We start from the raw sequence: 19,297 nt of genomic DNA on the forward strand, positions 1-19,297 counted from the left end.
CCAGGGTCCCCACCTCCTTTTCTGCAAAGCTTCTTTTAAGTGATGAGCCCCCTACTTACACAGGATGCTTCGTCCTCTGGTTCTCAAACACTATTTTCCTTATTTTTGTCTTTAAGATACTATTAATGCCTACTCTATAACGAGGAAAATTAGTATTTGTAGAACCTGGAATATTCAGTAGTGAGAAGTACCAAGTAGCTAGCCCTGCTACATAAAATCCAAAGGAAAAATCCCAAAAGTAAACATGCAACTTTTTTTTATTCCTAAAAACTTTCTTCAAGCTAAACAAAGGCTTGAAAAGAAGATGAAGTTTGAAATTACTCAGTAAGAGTATCTAACTGAATTCTAACAATTCTTTGCTGCCACAAGCAGACAGAGGGGCCTTTTTTGTTTTGGGTTTTTTTAATGTGCTGCTGGGAATGCAAAACCCCAACTTTAGAAGGTATTCCTATATTTTACATAAATGAAGTTGGTTTTAAAGTTGATTTACCAAAGTCTTCAGAACTAAAGACATTTTACTGTCAAATATTTGTCTCTTCAAGGAAAAGATAGGAATGAGACCATGAGGTTTACAGAATACTCTTTTCTTTTTCCCTAAAATACAGACACTGTCTTGTTAATGAATGCTGAATCAACTCTTATCTATCATGAGACAACTGCATTTATAACATATAACAACAGCCCATTGTCAACTTAAAAAAATGTCAATTTAAGGACAAGACAACCACAATGTCAAACATTTTCCTTCTAGTTGCTTTACCTCAGTAAAACATTGTTGCCATAATACGATTCTCAATACAAGCTATACAACGCTATGCCTAAAATAAATTTTAACTCCTATGGTAAACAATCTGAAAAATCTAGGTGTAAGATACAAACCAGAACAAACTGGCAATAATTAACCATGCATAGGCAGTCCAAAACAGATCACAACATTTGCTCCCCTGTGTAACCCAGCACAGCTGCATCTACTAAAGACAAAAAAAACTGCGAGGCCCTTTGTTCTTCTTCACCAAGACAGAAACAAAAGCAAAACTGCTATGCCACCTTTTCTGTCTTTTCTATTACAGGGTGCCATAATAGTCCCTAGCACAATCAGATAGTTCTTTTGATGACACTTAATCACTTGGCTGCAATTTGCAGTACTATCAGCCAATTTGTATTACTTATCATTATAGTTCTACATTCTTTATTTGTGAATTTCTGAAGAGCACCCTCAAAATGGGCTTCATTTCATCATAAAGAACACACTTAAACACTTAATGGGAATGACATCCACCTGAATCAGAGACAGCGGCTGGAAAGTTGTTGTATATCAAATTGTGTGTATAGTATAGTATAATATAATAAAGCTGAGTTACATATCTATTTAAGTACACTTCCAACAGCAAAACCTTGGATTAGGATGAAAATATTTTAGCCTAATAATAATGTGTCTGCATACTAATCTAAAGTTTAGAACACACCAAAATATACTTGATCAAAAGGACAAACAAGAACCCAATTGCCTGCAAACAAATTAAGATTTCTTTCCATTCCATTAACAAACCAAGGAGCACAAGACAAGAAACCACTGACGATTTCAAAGTAAGCTAAATTTGAATTCATTACAGGAGAATGTTCATAAGCAGCTGTGCAGCAGAAAACCTGTATGCTGAACAGCAGAAAGAAATAAGATCACAGAATCTATGATTCTATGAATCATAGAACAACCAGGTTGGAAGAGACCCACCGGATCATCGAGTCCAACCATTCCTATCAAACACTAAACCATGCCCCTTAGCACCTCATCCACCCATCCCTTAAACACCTCCAGGGAAGGTGACTCAACCACCTCCCTGAGCAGCCTGTTCCAGTGCCCAATGACCCTTTCTGTGAAGAATTTTTTCCTAATGTCCAGCCTAAATCTCCCCTGGCGGAGCTTGAGGCCATTCCCTCTTGTCCTGTCCTCTGTCACTTGGGAGAAGAGGCCAGCACCCTCCTCTCTACAACCTCCTTTTAGGCAGTTATAGAGAGCAATGAGGTCTCCCCTCAGCCTCCTCCAGGATAAACAACCCCAGCTCTCTCAGCCACTCCTCATAAGGCCTGTTCTCCAGCCCCTTCACCAGCTTTGTTGCTCTTCTCTGGACTCGCTCCAGAGCCTCAACATCCTTCTTGTGGTGAGGGGCCCAGAACTGAACACACTATTCAAGGAGCAGTCTCACCAGTGCTGAGTACGGAGGGAGAATAACCTCCCTGGACCTGCTGGTCACACCGTTTCTGATCCAAGCCAAGATGCCATTGGCCTTCTTGGCCACCTGGGCACACTGCCCAGACATGGGCATGGTGGTGGGAGGCTGATTAGAACAATAGCTGCTGATAAAGAAATGTGCTAATAATTCACAACAATGGGTTACTGCTTTAGTTCTCAGACTTCCTACAGTAAGAGGGGAGTTCATAATTATATTGGCATCACAAGCAACTATTGCTATTTCTTAAAAAACAAAAAAGAAAAGAAAAGAAAAGAACAACAAGTGTGTGGAATATTGTTTACTATTAATCAACACATCTTAATTAGTTTTCACAATACTTTAATCTACATTTAAGAATACAATAGTCTCAATCACAAAAACCAAGTAGAACAATTAAACTATATAAGGCCTTAAAATTAGAAGCACAGTGTGTATTGTTGGAATATTACTCTTCTTTTTTTTTTTTTTTTTTTTTTACAAATAGGCTACATATAAATAAGCTTATTTTTCATAGTTTTATTCAAGCAAAATGCATTCAAGGGAAAGGCAACTTACAAAGTTTATTTTACTATGAGTTAACAGAAAAATGCCAACATTCTCTTCTTGCCCCTTCCTGCACCCCATCCAGGTGCAATTACTCAAATTTCTACACAATACTCAAAGCAATAAGCTTTTACACTAAACATCCAAAAGTAAGCCTGGTCAGACAACTGAGAACTCCCAAATTGTTTATTACAAAGTTGGATAAGCTTCCAGATTCATTCTAATGAAATATTGCATCTCTACATGATCAATGTGTAAAACTACATTGTTCACAAAGCCTCCTAGGTTCTAAAGTCTTATTCGTTTCAAAGTAGTACTTAGTGGCCTCAGCATCACATGAATGATATTTACTTTACAACAATGATAACTTGTGGCATTACTTTGGCAAGATTAGGGTTGCTACAAAGATGAGTGGGTAAATTTGTTTAATTTGAATGGTAAAGGACAACACAAGAACAAAATAACAAGTAAAACTAAGCACAAAAGGTAACAAAAATAAGGAAAGAGATCTATTTTAAGCCCCTCCCCCTATAACAGGGCATGGGTCATTTCCAGTGACTGTCTATTCTTCTTACATACGTTAGTATTTGTTCAAATTTCATGGCTATTACATTTTTACAGAACAACTGCTCAGAATTCTGGTTTTTAATTTACACCTGTGCAACAGAGTAGGTCACTGTACCTTTTGAGATGTTTAAAAAATATTTATAAACTTGTTTTTGATATGCTAAAGCATTTGGCAGCACTTTTACAGCATTTGATTTTATATACTTAAAATTTCATACAGTACTTGTGATTTTTTGTACATTTAAGAAGAAAAATCCCCACAAAGTAATATGAACTGCCAAGATCGAATGCATGACCATTTAATTCCAGTTCATAATATCACATTAAAACCTTCATTAATTATGTTGACAAATCATTACTTGTACTTTTAACAAAGGCAATCAAGATGATTTGAAAACACAACCTTCAGGTTATAAGTTAAGTATTTATCAAGGTGTTTTGCAGTGAAATGAAAACACATGTCAATATACAAAGAAAATTATAAGTTCACCAGTTCATGTGACACAAACTGTTTTAATCTTTCAAGGTACTGTCCATAGAGTTCCACATCATTATGGCCCGCTCCTTCTACCCACAGTGGTTCTACAGGTCTCTGGCAACGCTCAAATAATGCTAGGCCATGTGAAAAGTCAATTACTTCATCTTCAGTCCCATGGATTATTAACACAGGAGATGTTATTTTAGAAATTTTGTCAATGCTGTAAGAAAAAGATTTTATCTATGAACATGGTGAGCTTAATTAAATCTGTTAATTTCACTTTTTAATTACACATTGTAGTTGTTTAAACATTGTTTAGATCAGTAGGAAATAAGATCTTATCAACACCCTGGAAGCCATTACAGCAGCACATATAAATCCACACAAAAGCAAAAAATTACTGGAAACTACTAGTATTGACTAACAGAACATTTCATCTAAAAGTAGTATTCACTACTTTGATTTTTTTTTTTTTTGAGTGAACAAAGTCACTGAACTCATGAAAATATTAATGAAAATGTTCATGGCTATCCAGATTAACAATTCACTGGACCTAACTGCTTGTTAGAATTAGTGATATTAGGGGTTACAATATAGGAAAACTAATCACTTCTTTAACAGATACCCACTGAAATGCTTAAAGATACGAAAAACCTATAAGACTTACAAAGTTCCATAAACTCTTTCAACCCCTCATTGCTGTTATTCACCCTGACTTTTCTCCAGCTGTTTTTTAAATCTTCCAAAGAAATTTCAAATAATTTCCCCTATTACTCAGTTTCTTAATCTAAAACCTCTGTAATAGAGAAATGCATGCAGAATAAAAAAATCCTACAACTTACTTTGGGAATGCATCAAAGCAATAGGTCTTCTTCGTATCAGGAAAAGCTACTCGCATTCCTGAAGTCAATGGAGAATGAAGAATTACAGCGGCACTTTCATATCTAGCAGCAAGATCCACAGATGGTACTGTTCCTATACTCTGGCCATATATAATCACATTTTCGGGGCGGATTCCGTACCTAGAAAATTAAAAATGTTAACCAAAGTGACATATAAAGTGAAACAGACAAAACTGTAAAACAATGCAACTTCCCCCACCCCTATTTCTGAAAATGAAAATGTCATGAAGCAAATGAACTATGAAACAGGAATTGGCAGGACAGCAAACAAGTATATCCTAAAACATCCCTCACTTGAAGGGAAAATTATTTACTCTGTATGTGGAGGGTTTTTTTTTTTCCTTATTCCTGAATGCTATTGAATTTTTTATGGGTTTATTTTTTTAAATATGGATTTTTGAATGTAGTTGTAACTTCTATACTAGCTGACAGACTTAAATGGTAACTCTACTGGAACCACAAGAGAAAACTGATTAGACCCTTGCTAGCTTTAGGGTTATCACCAACCAGAGCATAGCCAAATCTGCAAAAACTTGCTCAGCTTTACTCTTCTGATAAATGATAAAAACTGCAAGACAGTAACATTGCTCAGCAATTTAGCAGGACCTAATGCACGCTCATACAGACAGTGGTCAGAATATCATGCATTCTATGCAATAGCTGAGATGCCTTTTATCACAATTGATTTGACATGCGAGCGAGCAAAAGGAATAGCCAAACTAACCTACAATTGTGACAGCCCAATAAGCATTATAAAATTAAAGTCAAAGCCTTCCTTCTAGTAAGATGAACACAATCACTTTTTCTATAATTACATGACATAAACAAAACCCATGCAACAGCTAGCTAACACTTATACAAGTCAGATCTAATACATTTTTCTATATTAGCGTGGACCAGCTGGTTCCCAAGTGACACTGGAAAATCCTCTAAGCAGAATGTTATGCTGGCAGGAACAGTGCCCACAGCAGAAGTGAGCTGCTGACACATTCATCTATACTAACAAATTACTCTTAGAACAGGCTCGGACTGCAAAAGCATGAGCTAAGTTTAGTGTTTGCCAACGGAGTCTAACTGTAAAAGGACCAACAACCAACTGTTTTCAGTTGAAATGAAAGTGCAACCATTGCCTCTTCTAAAATAAATGCATGTATCTTTCCAGTCAAAGCTAAATTACACCACCTATACTCACACAGTAGTTCTTAAATTAGTATATTTCACATACCTCCACTATAGCCACGGAAACAGAAGTAACAACAATTTGCCCAGTATCTTATAAATATGGCTAAATAACTCTATGGTAACTGTACAGGTCACCAGACACTAAAATCAGTAAAGTCTAAAAGCCTCAAAATCAGGAAAAAGATATTTCACATTTATCAAGACATTCAAATCACCAACCAACAAAACCCAAAAATCCACAAGTACTTTTTCAGTAAGTCACAAAACATGTTGTGTGCTACATCAGTATGTAAAGAAGAGTTAATTAGAAATAATTAAATCTAGGAAAAACAAAATCACATTTAAGTATCACTAAAATGTAAACACCTGCAGAGGACAGGGACATCACACGACCAATATGATCAAGTGAAGCCGTTTTATTGAGATTTTGCATTACATTTATACCCCTCTTCAGAAGGGGTGAGCCGTGGTGTTACAAGCTGATTTGTCAGTTCTCCTTTAGCAGTAAACAATCATTGTTTACCTACAGTATTATGCCTTCCCATGAGAAACGGCTATGTGAGCACTCTGGTCTACAAAATAACAAGTCAAGGACTACCCGTGAAAAATAACAAGTCAAGGACTACTGAGGAAAGCCTCCCGTGAGAAGTGAGAGGAGTACAAGGCAGAGCAACTTTCTGATAATACAGAGAGAAACCTTAAAGGCAACGTGTCCTCTACAGTGACTAATTCTTTTACAAGGCTAACTTTATTCAGGTGCAGAAGCTGGGTTGTGCACGTCTAAATATCCGTGCCCATTTTGATCTAAAAACTCCTCAACAAACACCCGTAGTAGAACTAAGTCCCCCAATAAACTTTCTAAACTGGGGCTAAAATCCATTGTTCACAGCTAAGATTGTGTATTTAACTATTCAACTATTTATTTAAATTGTGTTCTGATACAGTTAAACGTAAAAGCCATGAAGTATTAGCACAGATACATTCATAGGATTTATGTGGCGTTCCAAAACACTAAGACTCAATCATCAGCCTGGCAAGCCCTCCACCTCACAACAGTTCCCAGAGAATTAAGAAAAAAGTAAAAAAAAAAAATCAGACATTTTGATTAATGAAGATTTTCTCACCACTCCAACACACAAAAATACAATCGATTAAAGCTTTGAAGCCAAAACAGGCGTAAGGTCTGCACTATTTATGTATCTCTTCTGAAACACCTGAGAACAGTCACTTGATCTCCCAGTTCAAAATAATTTAAACCACATTTGTCCATTCTGAAAATACTGTAGAGTTTTCCATCCCTTTCACATAATCTGAACAAAACACACATTAGTTCCTGACACTTTGTCCATTAGTATGGCATGGAGTTTATGCAGCACATAACATAGTTCTTAAATTAAAAAAAAAATTGTATACTACTACATTTCCTCAGACAAGTTTTACAAGATGCATACACTGCACAGGAATTTAAAACAAAACTTATAAGTATATTTTTGAGCATATATTATCCACTTTCTCATTCTTCTTCCTATTTTTGGCTTCAAATCCCTCAGCAGTTAAAGACAGTTAAATCTTAGCTATGAAAGGTAATTGAAAAAAAAACTAAACCCAAAACATTTAGAATGACTAGGCTAGCAGTCTAGCCAAACACGTTGACTTTACAGCACCCAACAGAAACTTTGTTTTGCAAAAACTTTTTGAAAAGTTGGGGAAAAAGGAAGAGCTCAACTGTCCCTCAGTTCCTCTCCCTCAAAACTATCACTTTCCAATCTAAAATGGAAACAATCTTGAGAAGAAGACTGTTGGTAAGTTACCTAGTCATAACATTTGTCTGCTCCTCCTTTTCACAGTAACAGAAACTCCAGATAAACTCCAAGAAGTTTGGTAGAAAATTATTGGTTCTCTACACACATAGTCTCTCAAATGAGGAAGTGTCAGATTGATAGAAAAAGTGGCAGTAATGTTGTTCTCTTAATTAGCGCCTTAGAATTGCAGGCCACCTTGAGCAAGGGGAATGCGACAATTAAGAGTCATATGCTCTAAGTAGCTGTTCTGGTGACAAGAGCTCAAAGCCATGTAAAAACTGTTGGTATCTTTGAAAGCTCATTATGTTGTTCATGGGGGTAATGTAAACACTATTGTCTACTTAAGTAATTTAGATAATTTTGGTCAGAATAGGCAAGCCTTCAGTTTGTTTTAGGCGGTAATGGTAGGGTCAGGCAGGTAATTGCATGCCATTGGTGGGTTAAAGAAAGGGGCCACCATGAGACCAGCCCCCACAATCGGGGCCCAGGGTAACACAGGGCACCTGATGAAGCCAAGTATCCTCTTCTGTGAATCTATATATAATGACCAGATACAGATGGTTTCTTGTAAAAGAGGCAGCTCTCAACACTCCTGCCTGATCTTTTCAGCTTCTGTCAGGAAAAGAAACAACCACTAAACAGCAATGAAATATTCTTTTTTCCCCTTAGTGATGAACTTTACAATGAGCAGTAGCAGAAACCCTTTCACTATTTCCTTTATATTTTTGTCTCTGTAACAAGACCGTTTTTGCACTTCAGTAAACACTTATCTTGGCGGCTTTCCACCTCCTTTCCATCCCTTCTTCCTTTTCTCTCTTCACAGAATCATAAAACAGTTTGAGTTAGGAGTTAGTTGAGTTAGCTGAGTCCCCCTCCACAGGCAGGGGCATCTTTCACTAAATCAGGCTGCCCAAAGCCCCATCCAAACTTACTTTGAACACTTTGATTGGATATACATAATGTATCACTTATATAGGATACTTACCATACTCTGTACTTTCATTTAATACACATTACATTACTCTGATGTGCAATACACAAAGTTCAAAATGCATGCCTGCCTGTAACAAGTGTTTGTTTGTTTAATAAACAACAAATTCACGTTACCTTTAATAACCAAATACCAGCTTAAGTTACCATACTATACTTGCAGGCTCTTAGAGTACCTGCCATTTTGCTCTTAATATACCTAAGGGAGACAGAATGCCATTTATCTTTTTACTTCAGAACTACCACTGTTAATCTAGACAACTTGCTCACTTTACAATTATAAAATAAAGTATCAGTAATAATCTTAGAAGTGTACATTTTACGTAGTACCTCTCAGGCTCAGACTAATGAAGAAGTGCAACAGAGGCTCTAGAAGGGCTATTATCCACAGAACCATTGCAACACATGTATTTAAACAAACTGACAGCAGTGCTTTGGGCACAAGGAGCAAGGGGCAACATCTGGTGGGAATCTTCAAAGCACATTTCAGAACCTTTTGTCATCACGCACATAACACACAAAATTACAGCTGTAAATTGCAGAACATGAAGAGAATGAACATTCTCCACACCTTTAACAATGAATGTTCCGGACCATGACTGAATTTCAGGAGTGTACCAGCTCTTCCTCAACTCAGATGCAGAGTCTCCTCCTTGTGTATACAAATTTAACATTGCTAGAAGAAAAAGGGAACCACGTTCTACAGAAGGCAAGCCCACTGACCATGCATGTAGGAACTGAGAAACTGCACCTCCTCTGCCTCTCCCATGATGGTGTGGCTGTTTCTAAATATTAGAGTGGTACTGGTGCACTTGTTTCATAAGCAAGATTTCTCTTTATGACAAACTGAGCTACTTTCCACTATGAATAAAAGCTCAATTTGTCTCCAAATATTCAAAGTTAAGGGCATCTCATCTTCCTCATCTCCTAGCAACACCCTCCCTGCACTTCTGAATGAAACAAAAATTACTTGTGAATTCTGAACAAAGGAACAATTTTGGCCAAAATCAAAATATATTTTGTATTAGCTCTATGTTCAAATTATGGATGTTCTGTCCATTTTAACACATAAGTCTGATGGTGACATTTACCCTTCAATTTTTCAATTACTATAAGCATGATAAGCAACAACGAAAAGGCTGTATGGCTTCTTAAAGGTAAACCTGGTCATGATGCAACTCCAGCAAGTCCTGAGGTTTCCGAAAGTGCCACTTGCCTTGTGATTGCCTGGGGCTGGTTAAACCTCTCCACCTTTCGTAAGGTGTCACCAAAGGCCTTAAGAGACCCAGGCAGCAGAAAACAGGCGTATCCCTAAATGAGTCCTGGCATTTCAACACATTGTAGCTATGACAGTCAGAAAAAGAATGTCCTCACTTGCAGCTTTCATATAGCCCCATGCATATGAATAAGCAATAACGTGCAACTTTCCCAAACACGACAGTGAATCACCTTGCATTCTTCCACAGTCAGCATCCACATGGACAGCCACTGCTTCCTATTAAAATTCTCAAACCAAGTAAAGAATAGGGACGTTAATTCAGAATCTTAATCTGCTGTTTACCTCTTCTGATCTGCTGCCAAATTCGGCTTCTACTTTCATTTAAATGAATGCTAATTTTCACTTACCCTTAAACCAACCACTTTTAAGAAAGCAGTGTTGGACCAAACTCAACCATCATCCTCAATACTAGCTCCAGATTGTTTCAGCCTAGGTGCCCAGTCCCCGCTAGACAGTTTTGTCAATTTGCAATGATCATCTGAACCACCCTTCTGTAATATACAGCTTAACATATTAACACATCTCCACCACAAGCAACTGACTGTTGAATGAAGTCCACATCATCATTTCAATTACCCCAGAAACACCTTTTAATGTTGGGCTCTATGATCCAAATTCTCAGAACAGGGAACGCAGAGGGCAGCTGTGATTAACCTCCAATAAAGGTAATTCTCCATTCTTTTCTTGGTCCCACTACAATCCAAGAATTGCAGTTTACATGTCTAGGATCCTTCTTCTCTTTTCACATCAGCATGAATGTCAAGTTACAGCTATACTTATATCTATCCCACAAAAATCTGCTGAATTTGTTTTTGCAGAAGTAACATTATAAAGCATTAAAGACTGCCAGTGTAACAGTGACAGAACAAGCTATGCTAGAAAAGTAAATCAATACTGCAGCAAATACACAGAGGCTCAATTCTGATCCAGATATTCATCACATATTTAAACACAGCTGACCACTGTCTCAGGCCTCAAGAGAATACCTTGGACTGGTAACCAAATTGCATGAGCCAGTATATCCAGTGTCATGTACTGAACTTCTCCCTACTACATTCAGCATTCGCATACAAGTACAAGACCAGGTCTGCCAGCTGGGGAAAGTTGTTAAAATGACCATAATCACTTTTAAAGCAACAGAAAAAGTTCAGTTTATGTTTGTGAAATAGAGGAGATAGGCAGTTCATTCCAAGCTCTACATACTCTACTGAATTACGTATTTCTCAAAGAGGTTTTGACACAAAAACTAAATGCAGACAGCAAATGGGACTGAGGTGAGGTCATTCTTGAATGGAAGAGAAAAACAGATGTGCAGAGTAGGTACTCAAGAGATTTCCAAACAAGGTCTTTTCAGCAAAGAGCATGTTCAAATGGGATATTATAATGAACAATCATAGTTTGATGATGGAAGATTCAAGAATGGAGGTAAGAATTCAAGTTGCAATCACATTTCCTTTTATGTTTTCAATCAGGAATTTATCGGGGGAGGAAGACATAATAGTTACAAATTAGTTCATAAAACAGAGCCTGTAAACTGACATAAACAAACAATTCAGCTCCAAGATCTAGTTACCTTCTATTTTCCAGTACGTTTAAATAATTCAGACTGTCTTCAACATTGTTTACAAAACACACTACGGTTTCGGTCAATATTACTGGGTATTTCACCAAGCAGCTATCTTCCAGATCACCTATCAACTACAAACCATGGTCACCAGTGCACCTGTTACAGCTCTTGGTTTAAAGAACAGATGTCTAGTTATGTCAGCTTTTTGCTGTAATCAAAAGAAATGCCAAAACCTAATCTAACAATAAAGTACTCATTTATGAATATATGAGGCTGAATACCTGTTTGTCCCCTTTGGCTGTATGAGGTTTGTGACAGGTGTTCTCTCTACTTCAATATGCAAATAGAATGCACTTCTTTAAAAAGAAGTATTACACTTTTGTTACAACGTAAAAGAAATGCAAGGCAATATGTGTATTTTAACACTGAAAAGAGATAACCCAAAGCAAAAGGAAAATAGATAATATTACATTGATCAAGTCCTAAATTCACTGCAACAACTACCAGGCTGCAAGTTGTAGAGTCTTTACACATGTCCTTACACTAAGTCACATCCTTGATATTCTATGATTAAACAGTATGCTTAAGTTGCAATACTTGAACCACAGCATGCTGTTCTGTATTAAATAAACGTTTTCCCAGCTTTTTGATGCAAAATACACATTACAATGAGACGTTTTTGTTAGTGACCATTTTTTTCTTCTGACTGCATAGTGTTTTAAAATCTTTTTGTAGTTCGTAACACAACAAGAATATTACTTTAAATGGAACAAACTAGAGTGAAAATACCTCACATTTAAGAGGGTACTCAGTACTGTACTTTTTTGGCACCTGCGATTCTTACCCATACCAGAGAATGCCTCCAGAATCTTTATCTTACTGTATTATCGCCCTAAAACCAGCGGCGTACAATACAGAAATTGCTGAAACAATATCCTTCTCATTTGCATTTTTTCTCCTTGTCTAGTTTAAATCTATTTGAGCTAACACCACTGATGCAAATTCCCATTTTTTTTGTTCCCACTATAACGTAGTTACACAGAGGAATTACAACCTCTGATACACGTAATATTTTGCTTTTTGTTTGATTCAGAAAGATATTTCTGGAAAAGCTGTAGATGCTACTTAAAATTCTGAAAGAAAGGTGGTCAACACCATACAGAAATCTGTTCTCTTATAACAGCTTTTGCACTGCCTGTCTGTACAAAAAAGAAGTAAGTGATGGAACTACCTGAAAAACCTACCTGCATTTTCACTTACTCACATCACACCAGTGGCTCAGTTACTGGGGAATTGATTCTTATAGGTTTTTCCTATCTTCTGAGATTTCCAACTGAGAATACCCCAAACTTTGACAATAAGGATTATCTTCTAATCATTCAAGGATGAAACATACATTATTAAATTTCATCCCATTTAAATTTTTATAGTATATCAGTACTATATACTGATCCTGCTCAATACTGACAATGCCTTCATCACTGGTCACTCACCTTGGATGTGAATCCATCAGTCCCAAAACACAGCACTTCCGTTTAAACTATCCATGCAGATTAAGTACAACAATTTGAAATGCACACTGTGAGAGAAAAATGGCAACTAATGTCTTACCTTGTCCTAAGAGCCACCCAAGCAGCATCAATGTCAGCATACAGATTCTTCTCTGTTGGCTTCCCGGAACTTGCACCATATCCAGAATAATCATACGAGAATATGTTACAATTAATCCGTGAACCCAGTCCTATGTAAAAGCTGCTCATCTGACCTAGGTCAACAGCATTTCCATGTGAGAAGAGCAAAGTATACTTGGCGTTAGGAGAGCAACGCACAAACATACAGGCAATCCTGTTACCTTTACTTGTTCTAGTCATGAAGCACTCAATGGCATCTTTTTCTCTAGAAGAATATTGCCAGTCTGCTCTCTCTGAGAGATGTAAAGTCCAGCGACTACCACTCTCATCACACATCAGTGTGTATGTAGGATCAGGAGGTAAGAATGCCAGTTTCGATGCAATTTTCCCTGGGCATGGTGGACAACAGAAGAGGCAACACAGTTCGCTAAAGGAAAGATTATTCATCTTCTAGTCTGAAACAGAAAGAGAAAATGGTATAAGGTTGTAGTTACAATCTTATATATAAAAATAAAAATTAATGGAAATGTAAACAATCTCTAGAAAACAATACATCATTTTTGTAGAAACATTTAACAAAATATATTCAAATATGTATGTAAACTTCTAGATGTTATTTTATTTGACACTAGCGGCTACTTTAGAATAGGCATATTATTGAAAAAAAAGCGATAATTTGAAAGCCCTGCCAGATACTAAAAGTAAAATATGATTACCCACGTAAAGAACACGTATGAGCTTGTGAGTTTCTTTGGAGAAAATTAAGACCCTCATCTTTAGCCACTTAGAGAAGTGTTCATCCCATTGACAAAAACATATGTTATAAAGAACAATTAAAATCAGTTGCAGTGTTTGCAGGACACCAAGGCTATGCAGATCTCTGCAGCCAAAAATCACTACAATGTTTCCTAAATTCAGAGAATATATATTACAATCATGAGTTATGGTTACAGCAAGTAGTATCCACACTATGAAAGGTGAATGAAGGTCAAAACTTGAAACCTAGATGCTTCTCCTGGCTTAGCAAACACTATAGAACTTCAGTACACTAAAATGCAGTCAAACTCTCCCTTGCTCCATATGCTGACTGATATAAATGTTTCCAAACCCTTCAAAGAAATGATTTGCAAAGGCGTCCTCTTAATTTACAGAGGGGTGGGGGAAAGTCAATACTTTTTCTCACAGGTGAGGAGAGTGATGAAATCTGCAAAGACTCATGCTGGAAACCAGCATGCCTAAGATAAGCATTTATACTGCTTTCCTTGTGTTAAGGCATCTGACGTTTCACCTCCACCTAAACAATTTTTCCACCTCTAACTGTCTATGGGTCTCAGGATCAGTTCCCCCCAGGTCATCGCAGACAGAACCACTCTTACACCTTCATGTACCAGCTCTGACTGCTAGGTCCAGGCTTACAAACGAACAAAAAAAGCTGATTTCTGATGTCCACAGTTCCATGCCATTTCAAAAATACTTGTGTAACATAGCAATAAAACCCTACTGCTAACTTAACACTTAGTGATACTTAGACCCTATTTCAAAGTCGATTGTCTATCTTCTACACATGCGTAGTTTTCAAGCCTGTATAAACTTCTCTTCAGAGAAGCTTCCAGGATGCTGCTGTATGAATGGTTAAACATATCTCACAGAACAACCATCCACACTTTGGATGTGTGAATGGTCTCTTTCATGTGGCAGGGTATGAACACATGCTGCACACAACATTACAGAGAGAACACTTGTCAAGTAGTAAACACAGGCTCAGCAAGACACTCCGATAAACAGTATGCGTATTCTTGGCCTACTACTCCTCTTTGTAGGGGACAAACACCCAGTTCCCATTTTTTTGCCAAGGCTGCTAGAGCCAAGTGCTTCCACCCTGAGTTTCTAGTTTTCTTCAAAATACAGGGAAACCACAGATTCTTAGATATGGGTGACTAACACCACTAATTGAGAGGAGATGGCAGGAAGGGGGTAATCACCTCCCATAAAAAGGTACAGACTGCCTTTCAAATGAAGATCCTGAATAAGTGACCGTATTTCTGCCAGCTAAAGAAACAACTGCCTCATGTACTTATGTAATCAACACAAGGAGTCACTCAAATTTGGAATAAGTCCTCTTCCCTGCCAGGTGAGGTATCTGGACATGAAGTTTAATTTTAACCTGCAAGTCAGGACAAGAAGTGTAGGAGGTCTAAGGAAGAGGTCTAGGGATTGGCAAAAGGCTTGGGCTGTTTTATGCACAGGAAAAGCATTGCTTTCCTCCTTCTTTACTCTTCTTACAGCTGTGAGTACCAAAGGAGCGACTTGTTTCGCCTCTACTAAGAAAGTTCACATTCACAGCCCACAGAAACTGCTCTGATGCCTTAACAGGCTTTTTCTGGAATAAGTGCTTATGACCCACACTTTTATTTCTACCAGAAAGTATTAAACTGATCTCTTCCAAATAAGTTTTCCCATCTTTTCGAAAAAGGTGAAGGCCAAGGCTAGATACTACAACTTACTCTATGTCAGTGGCGGAGGTGGTGGTGCAAAATATGTGGAAAATTTAGCAGTACCTCCACAAATGAGGTACAAATAACCTGTCCTGCCCAGGAGCACCAGAGAGTGCTCTATATTCCAGCATACAATAGCTACAAAACTTCTTACTTGCTTCCCAACACACTTGTTAGAAAGAATTAAAACAGGAGTTTACATTATTTATAATTATAAGCAGTCCAGCAACACCACAAATATGATCTCACTCAGAAAGTATTTGTTATTTGTTGAAGTAATTTCAGAAAACTGGAAGCTGGTCGGTTCAATCCACAGACAGCACAGTACTCTAGTAACCACAGTTAATCAGACGAGGTGGTACTGCACCCCAAGATAGCTTAAATGTGCTAAAAATGGGCTGTTGCCACAAATGGCAAACTACTTATGCTGAAGATCACCTCTAAAGTATTATTTCTCCCCTATACTGGACTGTAAAGTAGATTATATAGTGTCCACTTAATCCAATGGAAACTCTTGTCTACTGAAACTACAGAGGTTTCTCAGTCTAAATCATGGCTACCAGTGACTATTTTCTTTAAAATAAATACTTATTACTTTATTCACTGAGAACACACAAGAAAAACAGCAGATCCCCAGCATCGCTAACTGAACAAATCTGACACACACAAACACCTACTAAACTTCCTCAGGAGGATACCTTCACCTACATGCAAACAATGTTTCCATTGTACTGGAACTGGTTTGTCACTCATTGTATTCACATGAGTGTGTTATTAACCTCCGGATCTGGAATGGAACCAGGATATGAGAGAGTCCCCTGGCTGTGTAGAGTAATTCTGATATCACTGTTTAAAAGTTCAACTGAATCAGCATTCCAGGCTAGTATTTATCCACCAGATGCCATAATTTAACTTCAACTAAACAGGCATTATTTTTCCTCAAAAGGTATGCTGTTCAGATACTTCAATGAAAAATTAAACTTAATGTTACACCCCACTCCCAACAGTGGTTGTTTTTTTTTTAAACGTTCTTAATGTTAGAAAACATGTAACATGATTTCCTAATGATTCATCCAGCCAGAAAATACTGTAGTAAAACTTAAAAGAAAAGTGACAAAATCCTCTTCATTTAGTATCCCTCAGCCTTGGTAAAAGTCTGAGATACCTTCAGAGACCAATTATTTTACTAAGTCTAAAATATAATTTATCAAAAGCAAACAAGACATCGCAAGTGAAGTTGCATGAAAAATCACTCTAGTAACAAAATGTATGCTTTATCTGGACTCTTACTGGAAAAAAACCAACACTGACCAAAAATTACCTTAAGCATACAGTTTCACAAATACATACTAATAAAATTAATGGGACTCATTTGCCTAAGATATGCTGTGAATACCTAAGTTATAGTCCAACACCTCTGAGCATATATGACGTAAATCTCTGTGCTCCTTACAGCAGCATAGTCAGACACAGAGAGCAACACATCCCAACAATAAAGCTATTTCACCTTCAACTTGTTGTTTCAGTACTAATAAAGAGGCTAGTGCTGCTCTGCAAACACAATTCCTAACGAGGGTAAAATTACTAACAAAAAGATTATTATGAGAAACACGGACATCCTTTAAAATAATACTGCATTTTTCATGTAAATCAAGTAGGAAAATTCTGTGGAAAAAACTGTGGAAAAGTGACAAAATTCTAATACTGCGCTAAGAAATAGAACAGACCCAAGTGGCATCACTCACACACCTCTGGGGTGATTTTTTAAAAGGAAAACGAAATCATTTTATCAAATCTAGCTCTTTAGGTCTCTTATGAACAGAAAAGTAACACAGAAAATGACAAATGTAAAACTGTCCACAGGCAGCAATTTCAATCTGTTCTGTGGCAACGAGCCTTTTCATTAAGGCTGACAAAAGAGAGGGAGAAAGTCCATCTAATCTGGAAGAACACCTCAAATATTTACCTTGTGATTCCTAGGATAATACAAATCTGGTTCTCTGATATAAGCAATTATTCCTGTCCTCGTCCCTCTACAAACCATAACAAGAGAGTGGCGCCTATTATTCATATCTCCGAGTACTTTACTAAGCATCAGCCCCCAAAGCCCAAGCCTCATAAAGACTTATCTAGAAGTCTTATATTTACATTAAATACAAATTATTTTAATTGTACATTTAAATTAAATTACCCTTTTCATAGGAACTATTCACAAGAACAAAGTCAAACTTGTAAATACAGTTGCTGGTTTGTAAATTTTGGTGGTGTTCTAACTGTAACAAGCGAAGTACCCAAATCGTAGGGTTTTTTTGTTTCTTTGATGTTTGTGTGCCAGTTTTTCTTTTTAAATCACCACGTTTCATTATATACTGCTGAAATAAAGACACCCTAACACAGCTTCCCTCACCCTTTCATTGAGCACAATGCAACCGAAACTTGACTTCAAGCCCCTGCTGAACCCGTATTTATTTGAACATCTTCACTATATTAAGAATTGCACAGAAGGGTATGAAAATGCTCCAACTACCTCAACAGTTAAAGCAACAAAATACTTAGTGAAAAAAACCCAATCTGTGTCCGATTAACTATAACGGAAAATAATTAAAGTAAGAGAATTATTGAGAAAGAATACACAGTAAATCCGGAAAAGAACACAGAGAAAATCTGTTCATTAACGAAAACACCATACTAAGAAATACCACGAAGTAACTCTGTCAGGTAGCTCTAAAAGAGCAAAACAACATAAAAACAGAGAAGTTTCACAGAACATAAAACTTCATTTTGGTTAGTTTGATTTTAAAGAAATAAACAGCCTTACTATTCTCTCAAATTGTAGCAACACCACAAAGCTTAACTTGTATTTAGAGACATTCTTAAGCCGATGCAGGTTATACCTCAAGCCCTAATGGCACAGTCGAAAGGAGAAAAGGAAGAAAACAAGTGAAAAACTTAGCCGTTCCTTATGACCTAAAGGCCAAACCAGCTCCCTAAAGGTCGCAGACAGGCACCTGTGGGACTCAACTGGATGTTTTGTGCGCATCAGAGCACCGCTCCGCACCCCTCCCCCGCCCTCCCCCGGCTCTGCTCCGGCGCTCCCTGCGCCCGTCCCATAGACGGTAACAAGAAGCGACGCTTCTAAAACCGGTTCCGTCTTCAGAGGGCACTATTTCGGTTTCTGCAGTCGCGTATCGTCCTAGCTACCTTCTGCTTAAAAAAAAAAAAAAAAAAAAAAGAACAAAACCAACACCCAAACCTACAATCTTGTAAAGGAACAATACCCGAGAGCCACTCCAAGACCAGCACCGCCGCACCACCACCCGCGGAAGCCGAGATGTCCCCGCGCGGGGCTCGCGAGAGCTACGGGAGCCCTTTCGGGTGCCCCGTGCTCTCCGACAGCGAGAAAGCCGCCCGCGGAGGCGCCGGAATCTCACACGGGCGCCTCAAAAAGCCCTACGGCGGCTCCTCGAGCGAAGGTGGCGGAGAAGCCGAGGGTTCCCCCCCCCGGGCCGTACCTGCCGCGGCGGCGGTGCCGGTTCGTGCTGAGTAAGGGCGCGGCGCGGCCCGCGGCTCCGCAGCCCCCCGAGCGCCGCGCGGTACCGGCGGCGGTAGCAGCAGCGGCGCCGCCCGCCC

The 19,297-nt window shown here is 38.1% G+C and overlaps 1 protein-coding gene across 2 annotated transcripts; it reads right to left on the reverse strand.

The window, feature by feature from the left end:
- Nucleotides 1–2,682: 2,682 nt before the first annotated feature.
- ABHD17B (abhydrolase domain containing 17B, depalmitoylase) lies at nt 2,683–19,278 on the reverse strand. 2 transcript variants are annotated; one of them, XM_069880972.1, is made up of 5 exons: nt 19,180–19,278; nt 13,394–13,627; nt 13,153–13,306; nt 4,662–4,841; nt 2,683–4,039 (listed from the first exon to the last, which is right to left on the reverse strand). In XM_069880972.1, exons 2-5 carry the CDS (start codon nt 13,617–13,619, stop codon nt 3,820–3,822), a joined length of 780 nt encoding a protein of 259 aa, XP_069737073.1. In that variant the 5' UTR covers nt 13,620–13,627; nt 19,180–19,278; the 3' UTR covers nt 2,683–3,819. The 2 variants fall into 2 exon arrangements, with proteins under 2 accessions (XP_069737073.1, XP_069737072.1); XM_069880971.1 differs by having other exon boundaries at nt 13,153–13,627.
- Nucleotides 19,279–19,297: the final 19 nt, after the last annotated feature.

The sequence above is a fragment of the Phaenicophaeus curvirostris genome, chromosome Z (assembly GCF_032191515.1).
Source record: "Phaenicophaeus curvirostris isolate KB17595 chromosome Z, BPBGC_Pcur_1.0, whole genome shotgun sequence".
NCBI lineage: Eukaryota > Metazoa > Chordata > Aves > Cuculiformes > Cuculidae > Phaenicophaeus > Phaenicophaeus curvirostris.

Excerpts from the sequence above, each read along its gene's own strand:
- ABHD17B (XM_069880971.1), bottom strand. The coding sequence starts at position 13,619 with ATGAATAATCTTTCCTTTAGCGAACTGTGTTGCCTCTTCTGTTGTCCA. Across the intron at positions 4,842-13,152 it reads TGGGTGGCTCTTAGGACAAG|GTACGGAATCCGCCCCGAAA; the intron begins GTAAGACATTAG and ends TTAATTTTCTAG. Across the intron at positions 4,040-4,661 it reads TGCTTTGATGCATTCCCAAA|CATTGACAAAATTTCTAAAA; the intron begins GTAAGTTGTAGG and ends TTTTTCTTACAG.